The sequence below is a fragment of the Salmo salar genome, chromosome 12 (assembly GCF_965601325.2).
Source record: "Salmo salar chromosome 12, fSalSal1, whole genome shotgun sequence".
NCBI lineage: Eukaryota > Metazoa > Chordata > Actinopteri > Salmoniformes > Salmonidae > Salmo > Salmo salar.
Window position 1 is genome coordinate 40,452,085 of NC_138302.1, and position 26,318 is coordinate 40,478,402.

Consider the following 26,318-nt stretch of genomic DNA (forward strand, 5'->3'; position numbering starts at 1 on the left):
CTACCGAGATTAGGCTGGCAATACTATAGTGCCTATAAGAACATCCAATAGTCAAAGGTATATGAAATACAAATGGTATAGAGAGAAATAGTTCTATAATAACTACAACCTAACACTTCTTAACTGGGAATATTGAAGACTCATGTTAAAAGGAACCACCAGCTTTCTCATGTTCTGAGCAAGGAACTTAAACGTTAGCTGTGTTTTTGCATTATTTAAACCAAATTGAACATGTTTCATTATTTATTTGAGACTAAATAGATTGTATTTATGTATTATATTAAGTTAAAATAAGTGTTCATTCAGTATTGTTGTAATTGTCATCTATCTAATCTCGTCCGATTTAATCGGTATTGGCTTTTTTTGGTCCTCCAATAATTGGTATCGGCGTTGAAAAAATCATAATCATTCGACCTCTAATTATTTCCTTTTGACATTGAATGTGATCTCTGTAGTTGTTGGCTCGGTTATGGAGCAGAAAGATCGATTGGCTCTCTTGTTTGAACAAGACATGGCTGGGGTGTTTGGCCAGCTTTGGACAGGTTCAGCACAGACTTCTCAGGTGCAACCCAGCTCCTTGAACATAGCTCAATATGCACACAAATGTTTTATGTGAATTAATGTATGTATTTACATTGTTTGTTTGTGTTTTTGACCATCCACAAATTGAAGCGGTGGATCGTTTGACAACTATAATGAACCAGGATTGAAGTGTTGGTTTCTTGCTTTTTGTTTAATGAACAATGGCATGTAGACAAGGGACTTTCACTCTTGAATATTTAATATCTTTGCGACCATAGTGGAGCTGCTTGGTATGGTGAGTGAAGACGACAAGTTGTTCCAGTTGAAAGTATGGCGATCAATAGTATTTGTGTTTGTAGGCCAAGGGTTAGCACTAGCAGCCAGTCCTTCAGAAATTGGTGCTGAACCTGGCAGTGTGTCAGTGAAGAATGGGACAAAACTCTCTCTCTCACACACAGACACACACACACACACACACACACACACACACACACACACACACACACACACACACACACACACAAACCTAGACTTATGGTTGTGATGCAGGACACACGCACTAACCTTGGATGTTGGTGAATAATGGGGTTTGTATTTCGCCGCTGTACACTGACAGTTTGCCATGGCGCAAGGCACCAGGCCTGTGTTAATAGTTAATAATAGGAACATAGTTGTCAGCAATGGCACTGGGATTTACGACTTGCTATCCATGTGATGCCCTTCTATATATCTCATATTTACTTGCTGTCTACGTGGGCTGGAGAAGTAATTTTTTTACATCCTTCAAAATTGATAATTAATCTGTTGGTTATTGCTCAATATTGTTTATGCTCCATGCTACTGGTAATTCCAAAACAACTGAGTATTTGTTGGTGAGTTCCTGCAAATTTCTTCAGGTCTGCTGTTGTGGTGGAGGAAAGTGAGCATTTTTTAAAAAATTGACTGAATCACTGGACAGTTGTTTACACCATACTATTACTGAACAGAAATATAAACGCAGCCTTCGGTTTCAAAGATTTTTTTGAGTTACAGTTCATATAAGGAAATCAGTCAATTGAAATAAGTTCATTAGCCCCTAATCTATTGATTTTCACATGACTGGGAATAAAGATAAAAAATATAAAAAAGGTAGGGGCTTGGATCAGAAAACCGGTCATATATCCAGTGTGACTACATCTCCTTCGCATAGATTATCAGGCTGTTGATTGTGGCCCGTGGAATGTTTCACTCCTTTTCAATGGCTGTGCGAAGTTTCTGGATATTGGTGGGAACTGGAACATGCTGTCGTACATGTTGATCCAGAGCATCGCAAACTTGCTCAATGGGTGACATGTCTGGTGAGTGTGCAGTCCATGGAAGAACTGGGACATTTTCAGCTTCCACGAATTGTGTACAGATCCTTGCGACATGGTGCCGTGCATTATCATGCTGTGAGGTGAAGGGGGAGGATAAATGGCACGACAATGGGCCTCAGGATTTCGTCACGGTATCTCTGTGCATTCAAATTGCCATGGATAAAATGCAATTGTGTTCATTGTCCGTAGCTTAAGCCTGCCCATACATAACCTCACTTCCACCATGTTCTGTTCACAACGTTGACAACAGCAAACCGCTCGCCCAAACAATGCCATACGCGTGGTCTGCGGTTTTAAGGCTGCTTGGACATACTGCCAAATTCTCTAAGATGATGTAGGAGGCGGCTTATGCTAGAGGAATTAACATTTAATTATCTGGCAACAGCTCTGGTAGACATTCCTGTAGTCAGCATGCCAATTGCACACTCCCTCATCATGAGATGCCTGTGGCATTGTATTGTGTGACACAACTGCACATTTTAGTGGCTTTTTATTGTCTCCAGCACAGTTAATCAGCTTCTTGATATGCCACACCTGTCAGGTGGATGGATTATCTTGGCAAAGGAGAAATGCTCACTGATGGGAATGTTAAAAAAATTGTGCGCACAATTCTTACAAAATAAGTGTTTTGTGTGTGTGGAACATTTCTGGGATCTTTTATTTCAGCTCAGGAAACATGGGACCAAAACTTGACATACTGCGTTTGTATTTTGGTTCAGTGTATTCATCCACATTCATAATATTATGTAACTTATGTGCCCAAATTAGACGTTAAGGGTTTCACTGTGGAGTAGTGGTGTAAGAAATAGACTTCATTATGGTATTCTGCCACGTCTTGCCTTTTGACTCAATAAAATTATTGTTGTATAAAGTCTATCCCGGTAGGCTATTTTATTGCATAAGATCTTCTGCTTGGCAGTTAAATCAAGCATAAATGGTTTGAATGGTATCTCAAGCTTCCGTATATGAATGGACAAGGATAATTATTTTGTTTACAGCACTGTGTTCTCATGCAGCCCGGGGGGGGGGAAATAAGGGATGGGCTGAGGGGTTTCCATGTCAGGAAGTGTGGAGGGCTTTCCATGTCCTCCACCATGAGTCACATGTTTTCACTGCACCCTGGCAGCCCATTCAGTGTTCATTGTTACATCTGTGAGAGTGTTGTATTGGGGAGTGAAAGAGGGAAGGAGAGTGTTTTGAGGTGCGGAGAGAAAGCAAAGGCCTGTGGGTAATAGAGGGATTTCACTGGTCTGCAGTGACAAAGATGAAAGGTCCATTCATATTAAAACAGAGTGGGACAATTTAAAAAAATAATTGTCACTTATATGTGAATAAGAGTTTGGGCAGTCTGGCCTCAAGTCAGATGCATTTTTACCCAGAATGTTTTGTTTTTTTGTCTGCCGACCTGCTATCACTCTGCATTTATGCACACCGCAAGTGACCATAACTCGGACCAATGTATTTATTTTATTTAACTTTTATTTTATCAGGGAGTCTACTCGAATCAAATGTTAGTCACATGCGCCGAATACAACAGGTGTAGACCGTACAGTGAAATGCTTACTTAACCAACAATGCAGTTTCAGAAATATGAATAAGAAGTAAAAGGAACAAGTAATTAAAGAGCAACAGTAAAATAACAATAGCGAGACTATGTACCGGTACCCTCTGTATAGAGTCAATGTGAGGGGGCACCGGTTAGTCGAGGTAATATGTACATGTAGGTAGAGTTATTAAAGTGACTATGCATAGATAATAACGGAGTAGCAGCAGTGTAAAAGAGGGGGTGGGCAATGCAAATAGTCTTGGTAGCTATTTGATTAGATGTTCTGGAGTCTTATGGCTTTGGGGTAGAAGCTGTTTAGAAGCCTCTTGGACCTAGACTTGGCACTCCGGTACCGCTTGCCGTGCTGTAGCAGAGAGAACAGTCTTTGACTAGGGTGGCTGGAGCCTTTGACAATTTTTAGGGCCTTCCTCTGACACCGCCTGGTATAGAGGTCCTGTATGGCAGGAAGCTTGGCCCCAGTGATGTACTGGGCTGTACGCACTACCTTCAGTAGTGCCTTGCGATCGGAGGCTGAGCGGTTGCCATACCAGGCAGTGATGCTCTCGATGGTGCAGCTGTAGAACCTTTTGAGGATCTGAGGACCCATGCCAAATCTTTTCAGTCTCCTGAGGGTGAATAGGTTTTGTCGTGCCCTCTTCACGACTGTCTTGGTGTGCTTCGACCATGTTAGTTTGTTGATGTGGACACCAAGGAACTTGAAGCTCTCAACCTGCTCCACTACAGCACTGTCGATGAGAATGGGGGTGTGCTCGGTCCTCCTTTTCCTGTAGTCCACAATCATCTCCTTTGTCTTGATCACGTTGAGGGAGAGGTTGTTGTCCTGGCACCACACGGCCAGGTCTCTGACCTCCTCCCTATAGGCTGTCTCGTTGTTGTCTGTGATCAGGCCCACCACTGTTGTGTCATCAGCAAACTTAATGATGGTGTTGGAGTCATAACTGGCCATGCAGTCGTGGGTGAACAGGGAGTACAGGAGGGGACTGAGCACGCACGCCTGATGGGCCCCTGTGTTGAGGATCAGCGTGGCGGATGTGTTGTTGCCTACCCTTACCACCTGGGGGTTGGCCCGTCAGGAAGTCCAGGATCCAGTTGCAGAAGGAGGTGTTTAGTCCCAGGGTCCTTAGCTTAGTGATGAGCTTTGAGGGCACTATGGTGTTGAATGCTGAGCTGTAGTCAATGAATAGCATTCTCACATTGGTGTTCCTTTTGTCCAGGTGAGAAAGGGCAGTGTGGAATATAATCGAGATTGCAGGATCTATTAGAGCAGTATGCAAATTGGAGTGTTTCTGGGGTAATGGTGTTGATGTGAGCCATGGCCAGCCTTTCAAAGCAGTAGGTGCTATGGGTCGATAGCCATTTAGGCAGGTTACCTTGGAGTTCTTGGGCACAGGGACTATGGTGGTCTGCTTAAAACATGTTGGTATTACAGACTCGGACAGGGAGAGGTTGAACATGTCAGTGAAGACACTTGCCAGTTGGTCAGTTTATTTATGCTCGCAGTACATGTCCTGGTAATCTGTCTGGCCCTGAATGTTGACCGAGACCAAAGTCTCTTTTACAGATGAGCCCTGAATTACAATAGTTCACATCAAATACAGAAATAAGAGAACAAACTTGGGTCTGAAAGAAGATATCTTGAGGGCTCCCGAGTGGCGCAGCGGTCTAAGGCACTGCATCTCAGTGCAAGAGGCGACACTACAGTCCCTGGTTCGAATCCAGGCTAAATCACATCCGGCCGTGATTGAGAGTCCACTCACAATTGCCCCAGCGTTGTTGGGTTTGGCCGGGGTATTTATTTTTTTATTTGTATTTTTTACAAATTGCCTGTCGGCCCATGTGGGGCAAGTGCCGAGTTGTCATAAATTGAAGCTTTTGTTGTCCCGACTAATTTGTGTTTAAATTCAGCTTAAGCCCCACCCCCTCCTCTCTAGCTCTTCATTCTTAAGAGCGAGAGGGAGCTCATTATCTTTCCTTAAAGACACCGCACACATTATATACCCCAACTGTAACTCACTCACTCACACACTCACACTGTCTGACTTTATTACAAACCGTGGTTGTAGCATAATTCCTCCCAGCAGACCAAGGAAATTCAATCAGATGGATCATTTTAGATTGTATTTTATGTGCACTTAATTGCAGCTCATGAGATGGCCCCAAATCTTTTCCACTCTGGGTGTAACTCTTATACTGACATGGAATTGATCTTGTTGGAGAATTGTCCTTTTCCAATAATAATGTGTATGCCTTTGTTCGCTAGACACACATTTATATTAATAAACTGAGTACCTTACAGTACCCCAACTCTTCTGGAATATGTTTGGCAACGTAAGGGTTGATTTTTATTTAATTAAGCCCTTTATGTGTACTTTTCTGACTATCCTCTCTTGAGGTCTTACGGCAATGGAAAGAAATCACATTTGTACTCATAAGACATGGGCTTTTCATCAGGATGGTTAGATGGCTGCATAACACTATGTTCAGACACAGCTATAAATCCATGTCAGACAAAAAAAGGACACTTTTTCATACAAAGAGTAGTAAAAGAGCACTGTATGAAACAAAGCGGTGCACCTGGCCTCAGTTGTGCTGTAGACTGCAGTGCACCTGGATTTAAAAATACCAAAGCCCCTCATTCCTCTGCTAGGATTCAATGGTAACATGTAGTAGTGAATTTGGGGGGGTAGCCTGATCTAGAATTGATCCCATGTCTCAGTGACTCAGTCAACACCTTAGTCATTACCCCAAGAGGCTCAAACCTCATGACGAGGTTCCTACTTTGTACTTAGTTGCACAAGTTACTTTCTACTTAAATTTCCCCGTACTTTGTAAAGAATTTGTGTCAGAAGCATTCAACTTCTGACACCAATGCAGCGAATTCGGGAATAGCCTGACTGGAACTCGGTCATGGGTCTTTGCAACTGTCGGTCAGACGCCTTAGTCATTGTGAAGAGGCTCAAACCAGTCACGTTACTAGGTTTTTTACTAATGTCGCGACAATGTTATGCTGTAATAATGAATGGCAACACCCACAACTGAACCTGTGGAGGTTACTTTTGGTACTTTTGAAGTTGAAAATATTTATGTAACATTACTTCACATCCCTGCAACTTTTTTTGTTGTTGATGCGATAAGGAGGTAGTAGGCTAAGGTATTAACTGTTTCTGAGTCGTGTTCTTCAATCACCACATACTAATCAAAATGATCATTATCAAGGCTGCGTAGGAGGTACAACAACATTTTTCTGTGATATTTTCCCTATTGAGTCCACATCCTTATTTAATCGTTGGGAAGTTCAATGTTGTCGGTAAGATCTTTGCATAGAATTTCTGTTGATCAGCTAAAATTCAGCTGCCAGAACTCCACACTCATCACTATCTCGGCTCATTTTCTCTCTTTCTCCTTGCTTCTCTACTCTGATCGGACACACAAGCAAAGAGGAAAAAAGCATTCCATTCTCTTTTGATAAGAGAAAGTGGACGATTTAGGTTGGGAACACCTCACCGTATCCATAAAGGGAGTGCTGTCACCGAGTAGTAAGGCTGAGGCGATGGTCAATGCTAGCCCTGGGGAGTGGCAGCTGCAAGACTCACTGCAGACATGCCAGCTTTTGGGGAATGCGAATAGGCCAAACCCTTTTAATCTTAGCCCTCAACAACGTCAAGACCGATTGCACAGTTCATACTGATCCAACCTGTATTCGTTTATCGCCCAGTCAATCTAGGGCATGACTGTACAAGTGCATGGAACTCAAACAGGTTACACTGTATTACTACTCAGACAATGTATGAATCAATAGCCCTGTTTATAACTAACATGCACCCTTTGTCCAGATCTTGCCCACATTCTGATTGTGACATCTTTAGACCGATTTAGACGATTAAAAGACACATTGTGATATGATTGTGATCTGATCTTCTTGACCACTTCCGGAGGTAGTCAGGCACACGGTGTCTGGATATCAATCAAGTGTAAACCGATCTAGATCAAACCATTTAAATCATCATTATACTGGTCTCTAAAATCATTGACCGGTAGCACTATTCACTAATGGCATTAGTAATTATCTTAAAATAAATATTATTTAGAAAATCTGTCAAATTATTTGTATACAGGGAGACACCAGTTGATGTGGTCACAAAGAGACACATTTCAATACAATGTGTAGATAGTGATTGGATCATATTGATTAGATAACGAAACTCATGTTAGCGCAAGGTGTAAACAAGACTAATGACTGAATAATATGGCTGAAGTAATGTGGTGACGATCTTCAGGGAAGCATCGCATAGCAGGCACCAATGATTTCAACTATTTAAAAACACCAACACTATTGAGCTATTTTAGACCCCACTACAGACAGCTTGTTCAACTATGCCTTTTAGATAATAATGCATTGCCCATGTAAAAATGGATACCTTCGAGTATAAAGGTGTTTTTATTTTTTGTTCTTGTCATAATTATTTTGTGCAAATTAGCACTATCTGTGGGATTAGATGTCAAAAACTTAAATCAAATTGTATTTGGCACATGCGCCGAATACAATGTGAGTAGACTTAAAGGTGCTACACAGGATTTATTTTAGATTTTTAGCATTGTAATTTCAGAAAATGTCCATAATATACAGTGCATTCGGAAAATATTCCGACCCCTTGACTTTTTCCAGTTTTGTTCTTCATCCAATCGACACACACCACCAAAAAAAAAAAATGAAAATCTTTGGATGTAATTCCAGTGCTCCGTTACATCGACAGACACTTGATAGAAGAAGCCCCTCCATAACTGTGCTATAAAAATATTTGTGATCAAAATATGGAAAAGGGTCTTAGAAAACATCTACCAGAAAGTCTTAAAAGGATTTCGAAATACATTAAAACACTAATGTTGACGTAACGACCCCGAACTAATATCAACACTTCGTTTTGGAGAAATGATTTGCCTTCTGCAAGTTTAACTACATTGGCCTGTGCCTTGTAATTCCATTACCAAAAACTCATCTTTTTTTCAAATTTCTCTCCCTCATGAGGAGGAAGGATAATGAAAGTTCACAGAAGTAACAAGTAAAAGTAGACCTACCAATTACAGTGCCTAGAGAAAGTACTCACACCCCTTGACTTTTTCCACGTTTTGTTGTTACAGCCTGAATTTAAAATGTATTCCATTTTGTTTTTGTGAACCTGGACAACACACACTACCCTATAATGTCAAAGTGGAATTATGTTTTTAGACATTTTTACAAATGTAATTTTAAAGCTGAAATGTCTTGAGTCACTAAGTATTCAACCCTTTTGTTATGGCAAGCCTAAATAAGTTCAGGTGTAAAAATTTGCTTAACAAGTCACATAATAAGTTGCATGGATTCACTCTGTGTGCAATAAGTGTTTAACAAGATTTCTTTATGACTACCTCATCTCTGTACCACACCAGTGTTTCCGCTGCAGTCTTTTATGTGGTGCTGCGCCATGGCAAAATCATTGCAGCAACGTCCCAAAAATGTGCAACATGAAAATATATATCTGCAGAGGAGCACTTTGAAGATGTTAAGACCGTTTCCATTTACTTTCCCTCTGCAAACAAAACAAGTAATTAATAGAAAAACCAGACTACCCCATAGTAGAATAGTTTATCCATTTACCTAGTCGGCTTGTTTTGTGTTCAATGCAAGGGAAATATTCCTCTCGGAGCATTCAACTCAACTTTTTTTGAGTGACTTCAATTGTGATTAGACAGATTACATTTTTAGTTGAGCAAGAGTAGTGGCAATTTTCCCTTGGCGTTGCCACCACGTGTTAATAGGCAAAGAGGGGGCATATATGTTGAGATTAGAGGTCGACCGATTATGATTTTTCAACGCCGATACCGATTTATTGGAGGACCAAAAAAAGCCGATACCAATTAATCGGCCATGATATATATATAATATTATATATATATATATATATGTATGTATGTGTAATAATGACGATTACAACAATACTGAATGAAGACTTTTATTTTAACTTAATATAATACATAAATCTATTTAATCTCAAATAAATAATGCAAAAACAAAGTGTTGGAGAAGAAAGTAAAAGTGCAATATGTGCCATGTAAAAAAACAAAAAAAACACAGCTAACGTTTAAGTTCCTTGCTCAGAACAGGAGAACAGCTGGTGGTTCCTTTTTAACATGAGTCTTCAATATTCCCAGGTAAGAAGTTTTAGGTTGTAGTTATTATAGGAATTATATGACTATTTCTCTCTATACCACTTGTATTTCATATACCTTTGACTATTGGATGTTCTTATAGGCACTATAGTATTGCCAGCCTAATCTCGGTAGTTGATAGGCTTGAAGTCATAAACAGCACAATGCTTGAAGCACAGCGAAGAGCTGCTGGCAAATTCAGGAAAGTGCTGTTTGAATGAATGCTTACGAGCCTGCTGCTACCTACCACCACTCAGTCAGACTGCTCTATCAAATATCAAATCATAGACTTATAATATAATAACACACAGAAATACGAGCATTAGGTCATTAATATGGTCAAATCCGGAAACTATCATTTCGAAAACAAAATGTTTATTCTTTCAGTGAAATACGGAACCGTTAAGTATTTTATCTAACGGGTGGCATCCCTAAGTCTAAATATTGCTGTTACATTGCACAACCTTCAATGTTATGTCATAAATATGTACAATTCTGGCAAATTAATGATGGTCTTTGTTAGGAAGAAATGGTCTTTACACAGTTCGCAACAAGCCAGGCGGCCCAAACTGCTACATATACCCTGACTCTGCTTGCACAGAACGCAAGAGAAGTGACACAGTTTCCCTAGTTAAAATAAGTTAATGTTAGCAGGCAATATTAACTAAATATGCAGGTTTAAAAAAATATACTTGTGTATTGATTTTAAGAAAGGCATTGATGTTTATGGTTAGGTACACATTGGTGCAATGAGAGTGCTTTTTTTCGCGAATGTGCTTGTTAAATCATCACCCATTTGGCGAAGTAGGCTGTTATTCGATGATAAATTGACAGGCACCACATCGATTATATGCAACACAGGACAAGCTAGATAAACTAGTAATAACTACACATGGTTGATGATAACTAGTGATTATGTTAAGAATGATTGTTTTTTTATAAGATAAGTTTAATGCTAGCTAGCAACTTACCTTGGCTCCTTGCTGCACTCGCGTAGCAGGTAGTCAGCCTGCCACGCAGTCTCCTCATGGATTACAATGTAATCGGCCACAATCGGTGTCCAAAAATGCCGATTACCGATTGTTATGAAAACTTGAAATCGGCCCTAATTAATTGGCCATTCCGATTAATCGGTCGACCTCTAGTTGACATAATTGTAATCCAAACCCAACCCTCATGTAAGTCGTGATGAACTCTCAAAACATTTTAGACGAGACGGACTTCATGATTAAAATTATCCTATTTACACTTTGTAGTACATTTTGACACTAGAACATCATGTCAATGCCACATTGGCCATTTTCAAAAGGAGAATTTGCTTTTTCGATTAAGTCGCTCTTTGATTTGGACTATATATTTAAGATTTTGGGGAAAATGTGGTCACACAAAAAAAGATTTTACTGTCATTCTGTTACCAAACTTTACAATGCACTGTTCTTCGAGTAAATGTTTTGTAAACTTTTCTGGGGAAATTGTTAAAAGTAGTCCTTGTGCATAGAGTTGTATGGTTTGTTTAACTTTGCAATCAATGGTTTTTGTTTTGGCATACTTGTAAAGTGAAAAATCTGAGTCTGTGTCATTCTGTTACTGGTAGGTGTCCCAACACACTTATTCTGCTTTGTGAAATGGTCCTTAGCGGCATAACACTTGCTTTATTTATTTAATTGCGTTCACAACAAGTTCTAGTTTTAGAAACTGTAATTTACAAAGATCTGAGTTTTCAGATTTCTATATAAAGTGCACAATTCCTCTCCCTAAGTGACGATGTTTAGCTGTTTTTTGTTGCCGTAAGTGGTTTATCTGGATATCTGTAATCGGTGGTTTCACCCTCCTTTTCCTCCTTTCTTCCACGATAGGTTTCCAGGAAGATGTGGCTGTGAGCTTGCTCAGAGTGCTGATCCTGTGGGTCTTCACCTGATCGTGACCATGGGGATATGGCCGGGTGGTGTCCGGGCCTGCATTGCAGGTCAGGAGAACTGCTCTGCCAACAATGAGTCCAAAGACTACTGTTACTCAGCCCGTATCCGCAGCACCGTGCTTCAGGGCCTACCCTTTGGAGGGGTCCCAACAGTCCTTGCGCTGGACTTCATGTGCTTCCTGGTGAGTCTGCCTAGAGATCTGTCTTGCCTGAATTTCAAATAGATTCCTAGCCCCATTCCAGTGCTGCAGGTTTTTCTTGCTCCCCTGTAGGTAATTTATTGACTTATGTCACTGATTCTACTTACCTGGGATCCCAGGTCTGTGTACAGCAATACTTCTGACCTGAAGGTCTGGATTTGAGAAAAGGGGTCCTAGTGACTTTATGCTAACCTGCAATGATCACATAGGTATACAGAATCTATGTGTGTGTACAGTGCCTTTGGAAAGTATTCAGACCCCTTGACTTTTTCAACATTTTGTTACATTACAGCCTTATTCTAAAATGGATTAAATGAAAAATGTTCCTCAGCAATCTATATACAATACCCCATAATGACAAAGCGAAACAGAATGTTTTGCAAATTTATAAAAATAAAAAAACAATCTTTTTTACGTAAGTATTCAGACCCTTTGCTATGAGACTCCAAATTGAGCTCAGGTGCATCCTGTTTCCATTGATCATCCTTGATGTTACTACAACTTGGCGTCCACCTGTGGTAAATTAAATTGATTGGACATGATTTGGAAAGACACACACCGTTCTATATAACATCCCACAATTGACAGTGCATGTCAGAGCAAAAACCAAGCCATGAGGTCGAAGGAATTGTCTTTAGAGCCCCGAGACAGGATTGTGTCGAGGTACAGATCTGGGGAAGGGTACCAAAAAATGTCTGTTGCATTGAAGGTCCCCAAGAACACATTGGCCTCCATCATTCTTAAATGGAATACGTTTTGAACCACTAACACTCTTCCTAGAGCTGGCTGCCCGGTCAAACTGAGCAATCGTGGGAGAAGGGCCTTGTTCAGGGAGGTGACCAAGAACCCAATGGTCACTCTGACATAGCTTTAAAGTTCCTCTGTGGAGATGGGAGAAACTTCCAGAAGGACAACCATCTCTGCAGCACTCTACCAATCAAGCCTTTATGGTGGAGTGGCCAGACAGAAGCCACTCCTCAATAAAATGCACGATAGCCCGCTTGGAGTTTGCCAAAAGGCACCTAAAGACTCTCAGACCATGAGAAACAAGATTCTCTGGTCTAATGTAACCAAGATTGAACTCTTTGGACTGAATGCCAAGCATCACAACTGGAGGAAACCTGGCACCATCCCTACAGTGAAGCATGGTTGTGGCAGCATCATGCTGTGTGGATGTTTTTCAGCGGCAGGGACTGGGAGACTAGTCAGGATCGAGGCAAGGTACAGAGATCCTTGATGAAAACCTGCTCCAGGACCTCAGACTGGGGCAAAGGTTCACTTCCAACAGGACAACGACCATAAGCACACAGTCAAGGCAATGCAGTAGTGGCTTCGGGACAAGTCTCTGAATGTCCTTGAGTGGCCCGGACTTGAACCCGATCTAACATCTCTGGAGAGACCTGCAAATAGCTGTCCAGCAGCGCTCCCCATCCAACCTGACAGAGCTTGAGAGGATCTTCAGAGAAGAATGGGAGAAACTCCTTTTAAATACATGTGTGCCAAGCTTGTAGTGTCGTACCCAAGAAGACTCAAAGCTGTAATCGCTGCCAAATGTGTTTTCAACAAAGTACTGAGTAAAGCATCTGAATAGTTATGTAAATGTAATATTTCAGTTTTGTTCTTTTTTAAAATAAATTAGCAAACATTTCTAGAAGCCAGTTTTTGCTTTGTCATTATATATTTATTTATACATTTTTCAATTGCCTGGAAGTTAACACTGCTTGAGGCACCTTTCCGTTTTGGAGACGGCAATATTAGACTTAACATGGTGGGTTAGCTAGTTTAACTTTGTGCCACAACAGATAGCAAATATAGTAATGTAATCTACATAAAAACATTTTGTATTTTGTCATTCTCCAACAACAATGCCCTTTCAATTCTTTGATCTTTGATTGAAAAGGGATGAATCCTGTATGGATTATGATTATTAGATAGCAGGGTAGTTTCGCTAGCTTATTAGACTATGTTAAGTTTTTAGGAATGCTAACGTCGGCTTCTGAGTGCTTATACTACACGAAAACACAGGTTAATTTTTTTTGTCACCAGATAATTACCATATCTTTCAAACTCTGTACATGTTATGTAAAAGTTTTGACACATGTAATTCATATTTAATGACTTCTCCCTTGGTTTGCTTGTGTGTTAATGCGCAGGAAGTTGAAAGACAAATTAGTTTGAAGTGGTTCAGGTCAATTGGGCGGGCCTTCATAAGGTGAATAGGGCTAGGCTATTAAAATCCGGACCAGTAAGTCCGTCATTAGTGTTGGTTTTCTTTTCTCCCTGGATGTTAATTGATTTGTCATTGATTGGTCTGAGTCCATTCAACCTTGTGTCCTTGTCATTTTAGGTCTGAATCAGTCCCCGATTTACAGGGGAGGAAGGTTATGGTTTGACAAATCTTATTGAGTCTTATTAAATTCCTTTACACCCACCAACTATGGATTTCAAATTGGACAAGTCAGTCAGTGAGTTCAATGGTACCAATTTTTTTTTAGCAGTCCTAAAGGTTTGGTTGTAGTACTGGTGTGGAACAGGATGCTCCTGTTCATGACTAATTGATGGTAACATCCATAGTGCTTTGTGACCATAGGAACAATGGATTGACCTACATAGCGGCTGACTGTCTAGCAGTGGCATTATTCAAATGATGCTGTATTGTCGTTGGGGGTCACCTCATCTCCTGTTGTCTTTTAATGTATGCTACATTCACATGGCCACATGCTCATCTCCTCAAATGCTCAAATGTATTGTAAAATGTTACTGGGCAGCCAAGGTCACAAAAATGATGGGTTATGGCTGTGCCTTGGTAAGCATTATCAATAACTATATATGTGTCGAGAATGCGTTTTCACCCAAAATGACAGGGTCTGGTGACTGAATTAGTGTTCCAAAGACATTTCGTAATGTGTGCCCTCAAAGATCCCTGTCTCTCAAGGATTTTGTTTCTCAGGACAATGTCAACTTTGACGCTCATAAAGCAGCATATAGCAGGTCCCCCTCCCAAAACAGGTTTCTGTCTATTCCTGGTTAAATAAAGGTTAAATAAAATATACTAACAACATGGACATGATATCATAACACAATGAACAGATGAAAAGGCTTGTTTAGTCAATTTATTTAATATTATTACTCACGTCTTTGTCAGCGTAAGGAAAATGTGAAATATATATGCAAAACGCAATCATTTTTGGAATCTGAAAACTGAGTGACGTGAGTGTTGGCCTTTTTTATACTTTGACATTTTTTATTTAGCCTTAAGAATTAAGCACCATTGTTGCTCCTTTCTATTGTCATCCTCTAGTCGTACTACATTTCCCTCCTATAATATGAAGTGGGGTCTGAAATTATTGACACCCTTGATAAAGATGAGCAATAATGACTGTATAAAATACATAATTCAAATACTGAGCTATATTGTATGCAAAAAAAAGGGTAAATTCAATTTTATACTAATACAATTTCTCAGAGAAAAATTCTCAAAGGTAGGGGTCAGAATTATTGACATCCCTAAAGATTCTTATAAGTCGAAGTCCAAAAGGCTCCTTAACAGCTTCTACCCCCAAGCTATAAGACTGCTGAACAATTAATCAATTGACCACCCAGACTATTTACACTGCTGCTACTCGCTGTTTATCATCTATGCATAGTCACTTTACCCATACCTACATGTACAAAATAACTTGACTAACCTGTAACCCCGCACATTGACTCGGTACCCCCTGTATATAGCCTCATTATTTTTATTTGACTATTTTTACTTTAGTTTATTTAGTAAATATTTTCTTAACTCTTTCTTGATCTGCATTGTTGGTTAAGGGCTTGTAAGTAAGCATTTCACAGCAAGGTCAACAACTGTTGTATTCGGGTCATGTGACAAATACAATTTCGATTTGATCATTAGTAAAGTGGTCAAGTTTTGTTTTGGTTGTGTTTCAGATTTTGTGCTCAGTAGAAATGAATGGTAAATGTATTGTCATTTGAGTCACTTTTATTGTTAATAGAATGTGTTTCGAAACACTTCTACATGAATGTGAGTGAGAAATGTAGAGGGTCAAAGATCATACCGCCCAAGACATGCTAACCTCTCACCATTACCTAAACCAGGGGAGGTTAGCATGTCTTGGGGGGTATGATCTTTGACCCTCTACATTTCTCACTCACATTCATGTAGAAGTGTTTAGAAACACATTATTCTATTCTTATTTACAATGTCTCCAAAATGACCACAATAGATCATTTACCATTTAATTTCTATTGGGCACAAAATAACCTGAAATGCAGCAAAATGAACCGCTAAGGCATCCAATAGGTTTTGTAGTGTCAAGCTTGACGTAGTCTTTGCATACTAGGAATATGGGACCAAATACTAATATTTTGACTACTTTATTAATAAGAATCTTTTGGTGTGTCAATAATTTTGACCCCTACTTCTTTTTTTTCTTTTTTTCTCTATCTTTCCAATTTTTTGGAGCGTACAATATAGCTTCATATTTGTTCATTTTTTCCCCCCGTCATTATTGTTCATCTTTATCTAGGGTGTCAATCATTTCAGAGCCCAGTAAGTGCTTACTGGTCCTACAATTTTTTTTTTTAGAACAGCAGTGACATTGCTATAAAATACATTTGAACATTTGAATGATACACAGATGTTCTTGGGGCTCACCCAAAAAACACCAATGAAGAGGAAATTCATGTAACATTACTTTCATCTGTGCTTTCAGGTGCTTCTCTTTGTCTTCTCAGTACTGCGGAAAGTGGCCTGGGATTATGGACGCTTGGCATTGGTGACAGACGCTGACAGGTAGGCCTAACAAATGACTCTGAAGTGTTACATCGCACGCACACACACATGCGCGCGCACACGTATACTACCCTGATGTAGGCCTACTGGTCATTAGCCCTTGTCTGTTGAATTGTGAGAATTACTTGCCTGTTATGACTGTGTGCCTTAAATAACCCCATCACCATTCCTTCCTACCTCTTCCTTCAGGATTATTGGTTTGCAAGTCATTCAGGGAGACTGAATGACTCACTGTCACTTACATAATACTCATTTCTGGAGCTGTATATGAACAACGACTGTCTGTGCTGCAGGATTTGCTCACACAGCAGAGCAACAAAATCTTCTTCAGGGAATATTTTCACCAGTTTATTATCGTAACCCATTGGGATACTTATTAATCAATTATGATTCATCTATGGTTTGGGTATGTTGGTAATAAATATGGAAATAATTTCTAAGTAGTTAGCGTACTTACTGTATTTTACTGTTGTATCAAATCGATCACCTTGAATGTACATGATCTGATGCAGTGCATTAAGAAGAGAAATAACAAGTTTTGAACTCCTTGAGTACTGAATCAGTCATTCACTGAAAACTCTGCCTTGTCATGGTCGCTCTGCTCATATCGACCTCATTATTTCTCCTTCAGGCATTTCCCCATGCAGAGACACATGCACATACATACTTTGGACATGGTCAAAAGACAAAATGAAAGGGTTAGCTATCTGCCTCCATCTTATTTTTATAGGGTTAGCTATCTGACATTAAAAGTTGACCATCATATTATACATCTGTGATCATGAATTCATGAATTTCATCAACCAATTTGTTTCAAAAAACAAGTGTATACTTAGAAGACTTGTCCAGGTAATCCAGTGTGTACTTGCACTCTGTAATGACGATGTAGGCAAACTTTCTGTCAGTTGTCCTTTTGGGCTTATGTCCTACTGGGAGAATATTACCAAATATACTCCATACTTGCTGCATGGTCACTTTTGCACAAGATTGAGAGAGTTGGCCTTGCCCAACCAGACACAGGCTTATGCAAGTTTTTCAAAACTGCCACAACAAATTAGTTTGGGAAAATATTCGGTAGCACTTTTATAATAACTCCACATAATAAAGCATTTATAATGTATTCGTTAATTGTTTATTAATCATTACTCCCACATTTGTAAATGTTAGTAACCTAGTTATTCACGCATTTATAAACAACTTTTAAAGTATTCATAAGATCCTTAAGGTCTTTTTGCGTGGCCACATCTAAAGTGTGGGCTATTTATACTTTATAAATAATTAATAAATGTTTTGAGTAACCATTGTAAACATTCCAGCAGTACCTGATGCTCCATAAGGTCTCAAAATGGCCCTAGAACATAATGGTTAAACAATAAGCACACAGTACAGAGGATGCTTAAGAAAATATATTGAACGTTTTATTCCAAAGCTGTTTTAATATTGTAATGTGTCAATTCATACCCACTCTTTGCTGAGTAAAATGTACAAAAAATTGTCTGAAAATGCTAACATAAGCGTTATTTGTTTCTACGAACTACAAATTGTAGTTTGAGGTCACTCCTTAGAGCAGTCTAATCTCGAAATTGGGAGTCCCAGTTTGTGAAGTCTCCACCATCGCAAAAGGAATGTTCCAAACCAAACAACTACCAGTGTCCCTGCTTTAGTTCCTCAAGGGCACAGCTAGGAGAACAAACAAAAAAACACCTTATAGTTGAAGACTCTTCTTTGAGTCATAAAACTGCATCGAAATTACTTAGGAACTATGCACACTTTGGAGGGGTTTGTGGCCACTTGGAGACACCAGTTACTCCTCTCAGTCAAACACTTGTAATTTTTTTGTAATGTTGCACCTACCCCACATTTTCCAAAAATATTATTGTGTTACTGAATGTATCCAGAGTATTTTCAGATTTCGTTTCAACAAATACAGTGAAAAGTACAGTAAATGTAAAATGGACATACAATCAACACTAACAACAGGTGAACTGCTGTGTCCTCAATTTTGACCTAATAATTTTTCCATAACATCCAAACTGTTCCCTTTCAATTGCTTATACATATGCTTTTCATATTTCTTCTGTAAGAAACATTTTAATTAAGCCCTATCCAAGTAGGTCAATTCCCACGTGTGTAAAGGGTTAAGTAACCTGTCTTTGTAATCATACCAAATGTAACATATCATACTATTTTGAGTGTCTCCGCTTTACATTTACTATGTTACGTCTTGTCTTTGATGCCAGGCTGTTTTTCATAATATTTTTTTTTACACTAATAGAGTAAATATCCAACTCTCAGAGTTGATTACTCTTTTTAGTGTCATTTTAGTCTACTCTTGCAATTTTACACTTATCTGTGTTTTGAATTAACAGTCAACTCCATCAGTTTACATTTTCTCTATCAGTTTACTACTTCTGAAGTGTAAGGGTGATGCCTTATTTGCATATCTTAATGTGTCACGTTATGGTAACTAGCAAAGTAATATCCAATCCCTGTTGGAATCCAACTCAAGGGAAGATATCACGACTTGCATTCAGAAAGCCTGTCAGAGCAGAAAGTAAAAAACAAATGATTATAAAAAATAAATGTGCATGCAAAAAGACAGATATTAAAAAAAATCTACCTGCAACGGAGCATGCTGGGAAATTTGAGAGGCCCCTCCCACATCTGTGGATACTCCATAGATTTAACTCCCTGTCTCTGCTTACTCTTAATTGTGTTAAAAGTACTCCGTCCCAACTAACTCCAGAGAGAGTATCACGCTGAGGGTTAAAATAACTAAAGTTGAGTCAATTTAACCCTAACCATTTTAACACTGGGATTTCAACTCTCCTTGATTTACTGTGTACCAATCCTGGATGGCCCCTTTTAAGTACAATAATAGTTGAAGACTTATTTGGTTATTTTAAAGTGACCTGGGTCTGCTCATGGATATGATGTACGAGCTTTGTAAGTGCTTCGTGTCCTTTGAAATAGTTCTGTCCTCCCATTCATTTAAAGGACAGAGCGAGAGAGAGAGGGGCAAACCATTTCCTAGTCCCATAGCTGACTGAACAATCTCTTTTGCGCCACATACTTCCTGTTTTCTTGTCTGTCCCGCTCTCTTTCCCTCTCCCTTGTCACTCCATGCGCACACACACACACACACACACACACACACACACTAGTGCTTAGTGATTTAATGCTTTTTGAGGTTGGTTTGGTTACGGTTCAGTTTTTGAAAAATAGTCACTGTTTTCAATATCGGTAAGATTTTTGTTTTCTCTTCTGTATCTACACAGAATAAAACAATTAGCTAATAAAAGCCCCATGAAGGTAGTGACTGCCAATATTACTGTCTATCACTTAATTCATTCACAACTTCACTTCCTCTCATGCGGTCTGTGTGTGGTCTTGTTCCCCTAAATTGCATCAACCAATGTGCATTTTTCTGCCGGTTCATAGCCCCAAAAAGTTTCCCAGCTTTCCCAAAAATGACGCCACTGACAGAAGTGGAGCCACTGCCTGCATTGGCCATATGGTCACTTACTGCACAGCGCTGTTGTAACTTTCCACAGTCTGGCTTGCACAGCAAAGCTGCTCTACAAGCAAACACATTTTGGGCGGGAAAGAGAGGCAAGCACCTAATGCTATACTAACTGCTCCTGCGCCTAGATGGAGAAAAACGCACCCTTTGTCTCCGTGTATGCCCAGGCAAGAATGGGCAACTGTCTGCACAGTGGATTGTGGTCAATGTACTTAATTACCACATTTTCTGCACTAAACTATGTTGAACTTCCCACAGTTTGTACTGGATTGGATTTCTCTCTAGAGAAACAGCGTGTTGAGTTCAGATAAAAACGTTGGTCAATGATTGTAAACCGGGCCCACATTTTTGTTTATCGCTCAGCACTAGCAGACAGACACACATACACACAGCTGTTTTATTGCTTTTAGGGGCTCTTTCAGAGCTGTGATGAGGCAGGGGTCACCAGTGTCAGAGTTGTTGTATGTCCGTGTGTGTGGTGAGGGGATTGTGGGGTGACATCTGATCAGGGCCCATGTGATGTGATAGATCGCCCCTCAACCTCCCCCACCTATGGCTCTCATAAACCTGTCCTGCTCCTATACATTGTGTAACATCTAATTTGTTGACACTTCAGGATTTCTATCCAGGACTAACCTTAATGAAGTAAATGTGTATTCCTTTTCATGCCGATTATGCTCATTTTTCCTTTTTTTTTCACTGTGAAGATCGAAGAAGCGTTTCAGCGGATTGGAGGAGCGGGAATAGTATGTTTTTAAACACGTTTTGATTATCTTCTGGTTTTCCAATGTCTTCTCTCTTCCCTGGTTGCTTTACTGTCCTAACTGTACTTGTTGTCCTGCTCACTGGTGGACTAACACTCTCTTTTTCCCTTTCAGATAGGTGTGTGTGTGTGTGTGTGTGCTTGCAATCCAATTCCATAATGGACTGCAATCAACTCCAATTGGGGTGTCCTGTGGGTTGGTGTGTGAGAAAGGTGTATGTGTATATCTTATTAACAAGCAAGATGGTTTGGTGTGAGGGCTCTCACTGCTTTTTGCTGTGGATTTATTGGGTGTCGACTCTGACTTTTGTTAACCCACCATAAGTGCCTTGTGTGTCATTAACCATATTGTTGACTTCTGATGCTTTGACTGTCACCTAACATATGAATCTTTTGACATGCATGCTTCCTTTTTACATATTTGAATATAACATAGTCGGAGAAGAGAAAAGGGTAACTATGATACACTGAGAGCAAATAATACAAGGTAAAAGGTGCATCAGGGTGGATGTGAACTTCCCTAGGCCCTCTTGCTGTGGCGTCTTTGTGAATCCTTGTGACATTAGCTGTGATGATAGCACCTCCCGAGTGGACCCTTTATTAGACCATAAGAAGCCAAGTTCTCAACAGGCTGGGTTCTCAGTCAAAAAATGACCCCTTCCCCTCTGTCCATTCAGGGCCATGAAGGGGTCAATAAAGGCAGAGGAAAGGGAGTGTTTTCCGATTGGAATCCAGCTAGAAAGTGGAATGTGGTCTTCTGTCCTGACAGATAAATGCCCCCATCTCTGTACATGTCATCATTGGACTAAGTTTATTGTTGGACTGTGGTAGATCTTCTGTTGTAGGATGTAAGAGTGGGAGATTACAATATACACCCAGTGCTGCATCTAAAACGCAACCTATTTGTAGACTTTGGGCCCTATTCAAAATCACTAACTGTCTTTACGGAATATGTCAAAAACAAATCCTACCCTTCAAGAAATGATGGAGTAATACTGTTGTTGTTGAGGCCAGGCACCACAGTGATGGTGTCCCCCCTCCCCCCCCTTAATCACAATCACCTAGGCTGTAGAGCTCCACTTTGGAGGTGTCATAATACCCTTAAAACCTAGCAGTTAAACAGGGAAATGGTTCCAATCATTTTTTTAGCCATTTTTCCCCACGGGGGATTTTAAACACTTAAAACAAGGGATGTGTTTCATATAGGCTTACCCTGTCGTGACGTTTGGATAACCATGTAAATCTCTCTCGATCAATGTGATTTTATCAATATATTCGGCTCTATTTACTCTCAGATTCAAAAATGCTAATTAGCATCAAAATAGACATAATGCAAAACTACAAATCCCTGCAAGGTCCTGCACGTCATCTCTAGCTGACACCTTTGCTAAAAGGTATTGTGTAAATTTAAAACTAGCACAAGACAGTTCACAGAACTGTCAATTTTAAAGAAATGTAGCCAATTTATTCATTACTACATTTAGCTAACATTAGATGGTTAATCCAGAGATTACCTTTGCCTTGATTCGGTAGTCTCGTCCAGATCATCATGGCATTTGTAGTTCTTTATGATAACCACATTAGCAGCTAATTAGCGTTTCATTTTTGGGGGGTAAATACAGGCAAATATATTGATCAAAGTCACCTTGTCCTAGAGAGATTTACATGGTTATCCAAACTACACACCAGGGTAAGCCTACACGAAACACAGCCCTTATTTGAAGTGTTTCTAAATCCCCTATGGGAAAAATTATTGGTACCATTTCCTTTTTTGACCTCCTAGGTTTGATGGGTATTATGACTCATACTGGGGTACTCTATATTTAATTAAATATGCAAATATTTGCATATCCTGTAAATCCATTTTTCTGGAAACTGTCATTGTCAGTCATTAGGGGCGGCAGGTAGCCTAGTGGTTAGAGCATTGGACTAGTAACCAGAAGGTTGCAAAATCGAATCCCCGAGCTGACAAGGTAAAAATCTGTCGTTCTGCCCCTGAACAAGGCAGTTAACCCACTGTTCCTAGGCCGTCATTGAAAATAAGAATTTGTTCTTAACTGAAGTGCCTAGTTAAATAAAGATAATATAAATACAAAAAATATGCCCGTAGTGCCTGGCCTTGAGTTGCAGTTTTTTGTTTTAACATGTTGTTTGAGTACATAACCCAAAACGGGCTTTCTTGTAGCGTAAAAAAAGAGAGAATTTCCCATGATGAGAAGACAGTTAATAGGTTGAATTGAATACGGCCCTTGGCGTTTAAAGCAAAAGACAATGCATGTCCATTGCTCAGTGGAGCTCTAATCACAAAATGAGATTATGCATATCAAAGATGGTACACTACATGACCAAAGTATGTGGACACCTGCTCGTCGAACATCTCATTCCAAAATCATGGGTATTAATATGGAGTTGGTCCCCCCCTTTGCTGCTATAACAGCCTCCACTCTTCTAGGAAGGCTTTCCACTAGATGTTGGAACATTGCTGCGGGGACTTGCTTCCATTCAGCCGCAAGCATTTAGTGAGGTTGGACACTGATGTTGGGCGGACCATTACTCCTCCTTCACCAAACTTTACAGTTGACACTATGCATTGGGGCAGTTAGTGTGCTCCTGGCATCTGCCAAACCCAGATTTGTCCATCGGATTGCCAGATGGTGACGCGTGCTTCATCACTCGTGAGAATGCGTTTCCACTGGAGTCCAATGGTGGCGACCTTCACACCACTCCATCCGACGCTTGGCATTACACATGGTGATCTTAGGCTTATGTGTGGCTGGTCGACCATGGAAACCCATTTCATGAAGCTCCCGACGAACAGTTCTTGTGTTGACGTTGCTTCCAGAGGCAGTTTGGAACTCGGTGGTAAGTGTTGCAACCGAGGACAGACGATTTCTGGCGCTACGCTCTTCAGCACTCGGCTGTCCCGTTCTGTGAGCTTGTGTGGCCTACCACTTCACGGCTGAGCCATTGTTGCTCCTAGACATTTCCACAGTATTTACAGTTGACCGGGGCAGCTCTAGCAGGGAAGAAATTTGCGAATTGACTTGTTGGAAAGGTGTCATCCTATGACGGTGCCACGTTGAAAGTCACTGAGCTCTTCAGTAAGGCCATTCTACTGCCAATATTTGTCTGGCGATTGCATGGCTATTGTGCTCGATTTTATACACCTGTCAGCAATGGGTGTGGCTGAAATGGCCAAATCCACTAATATGAAGGGGTGTCCACATACTTTTGTATATATAGTGTATTTCCTCAGGCATGTTAGGCAGCACAATGCAATGGTGGCCAACCTAGATCGTTCAAAGTCTTTTTTCTGTCTGAAAATTATACTGCTAGCACACAACCATTATTTGGCTTGAGGGTGCCCTCAATGATGCCTACCTTATTGTCTGGATGCTTGGCATACTTGGGGCACCCTCAGCCAGAGTTGTTAGTCTGAGTTGCACACTGTGTATGTCTCTTGTCCTATAGAGTGAGGGGTAACCCTTTACTTGATACCTCCCTGACAAGGCAGATGTCATAAACCGTCATTACACTGTTGACTGATTCTATCAGACTTTACAGTCATGACACAAACCATTATCTAGACATCTATCCAGGCCCACGAGTTTGACGTTTGTGTAGCTACTAGCTACTAATGTTGAACTCGTGGAGCTGGACATCTATTATGTCATTCACATAGCAGCCTTGTTGATGTTTGCCTTGGAGTGGGGAGTTCAAGTGAAATGTTGTGTGATTTTTTGTTATTGCAATAGTATCTACAGTAAAAAGTTAAATATAGGATTATGTCATGTGAAAATGACAAAATTAACTGTTTTCTGATTGAACGCCTCTGTGCGTACCAACTCAGCAATGCTTGATTGGCCAGTAATTCTGCTGAGGATGATGGGATCTTGAATGTGTCATGTTAGACCCTCAGAGAGATGGAGAGTTTATCAAACTGACTATAAAATATACACAGAATGGTATGGTTCTACAGACATTGTTGAGTAACTGTTATGGTTTCATTAATAAATTGAAATTTTTGATGATAAATATGCAGTAGTGAAACAATGTGGGTTGGGGTCAAATTATATTTAATTGTTTTAAATTCAGGAAGTAAACTGACATTACAATTTTCTGTTTACTTTCTGAATTGATGGAACTTAAATGGAATCGACCCCATTAGCTTTTCCTCTTGCCTCAATTCCATTCTGTTTCAAACCACAAATTAACAAACTAAACAACAGTTGGAGGACCCGGTCCTGCCTTGTTCTCCGTGCCTCCATCAAAGCCTGACACTTGTCCTCTGTTTCCAGTGTTGCCTCAGCTCTGCATTCTGAAACGCCAGACCGCTATGAACGTCTCACTTCAGTCTCCAGCTCTGTCGACTTCGATCAACGGGATAACGTGAGAAATCCCTCCCTACTCCCTCCCTCCGAATGTCTCCCCATCACTGAGGTTGTGTCCTACTGGTCACACGTGCATCTCTTTAAACGACTCCATTGGCTTTGCCTCCCATCCCTGTTAAATAATGCAAGATAAGCCGAGGACTGTAAAGCCGCTGGCCGCCAGCCTTGGATGTGGGTGGAGTCAGGTCCATCAGACAGAGTTCCACTAAGTGACTCCTGATGGAGACTCCCCACCCCTTATCGATACAGTACATAGATGTTTTATCATAAGGGAGACTTATCTCCTTATCTCTCTTGACTCTTCCAAGTAATGCAACACAAATATTATATATGGTAATAGTTTGAATTAATATCCTTAAAGTGAAATGCCCCAGTGTGTGGAACAGACACTCATACACATTTTCCAACTTGTGACTTTTACAGAAATATAAGCTAAACCAGTCAGTTATCCACACACTAATATCCCTCAAGAACATTCTATGGAATTCCATACGATATCCCTGAGTCATATGTAGCACTGTAATCACACTAGTAGGTAAATTCAGGTCCACGTTATCTCTTTCTACCTCCTAGCCTTTTAATCCCAGCTGGTAGGCTAAGGCTCTTCCCTCACTCTCCCTGTCTGTTCACTAAAACTCACATCATGATTGGGCCACCGCTATAGCCGTCCCGATCAAGTTGGCTTTACCCCAGACAGTCCCCTGTTTATTGCCCTCTCTGGTCATACAGTAATTGGGCCCCAATGAAATAAATTGCAGAGAAAGGAACACTGTAGTTTAATTCTAAATGTTTACACTGTGTTTTGCGTTTAGGTTTCACAACATCCAATGACCATGAGAATAGCATGTTGCTATGTTGGATTTAACACCTCTGATACAGCATAAACCAGCATTGTTTTTTTAATTTATCTGCAATTGATTGAATTGGGCCCAAAAAGCGAAAACACTTTATAATGCATCACCACTGTCAAATTATTTGATTGTGTGGAATTTCAGTTTAAAAAAAAAAAAAATCTCCATGTGTTGAAAATGTGACTGGCGACTGTTTTTTCAACTGAAAGTTTTTTGTTTTAAACTGCATATTTTTCAAATG

At 40.1% G+C, this 26,318-nt stretch overlaps 1 protein-coding gene across 3 annotated transcripts in view; it reads left to right on the top strand.

The window, feature by feature from the left end:
* tmem63bb (transmembrane protein 63Bb) overlaps positions 1–26,318 on the top strand; it is a 99,282-nt gene that overhangs the window by 10,412 nt on the left and 62,552 nt on the right. For 2 of the 3 annotated variants that reach the window (XM_045691329.2, XM_045691330.2), the window contains exons 2-5: positions 11,487–11,730; positions 16,470–16,549; positions 20,780–20,818; positions 25,134–25,224. In XM_045691329.2, the coding sequence (XP_045547285.1) occupies positions 11,557–11,730; positions 16,470–16,549; positions 20,780–20,818; positions 25,134–25,224 (384 nt within the window). In that variant the 5' untranslated portion in view covers positions 11,487–11,556. The remainder of the gene's footprint in view (positions 1–11,486; positions 11,731–16,469; positions 16,550–20,779; positions 20,819–25,133; positions 25,225–26,318) is intronic. The other variant, XM_045691331.2, reaches the window with a different exon arrangement.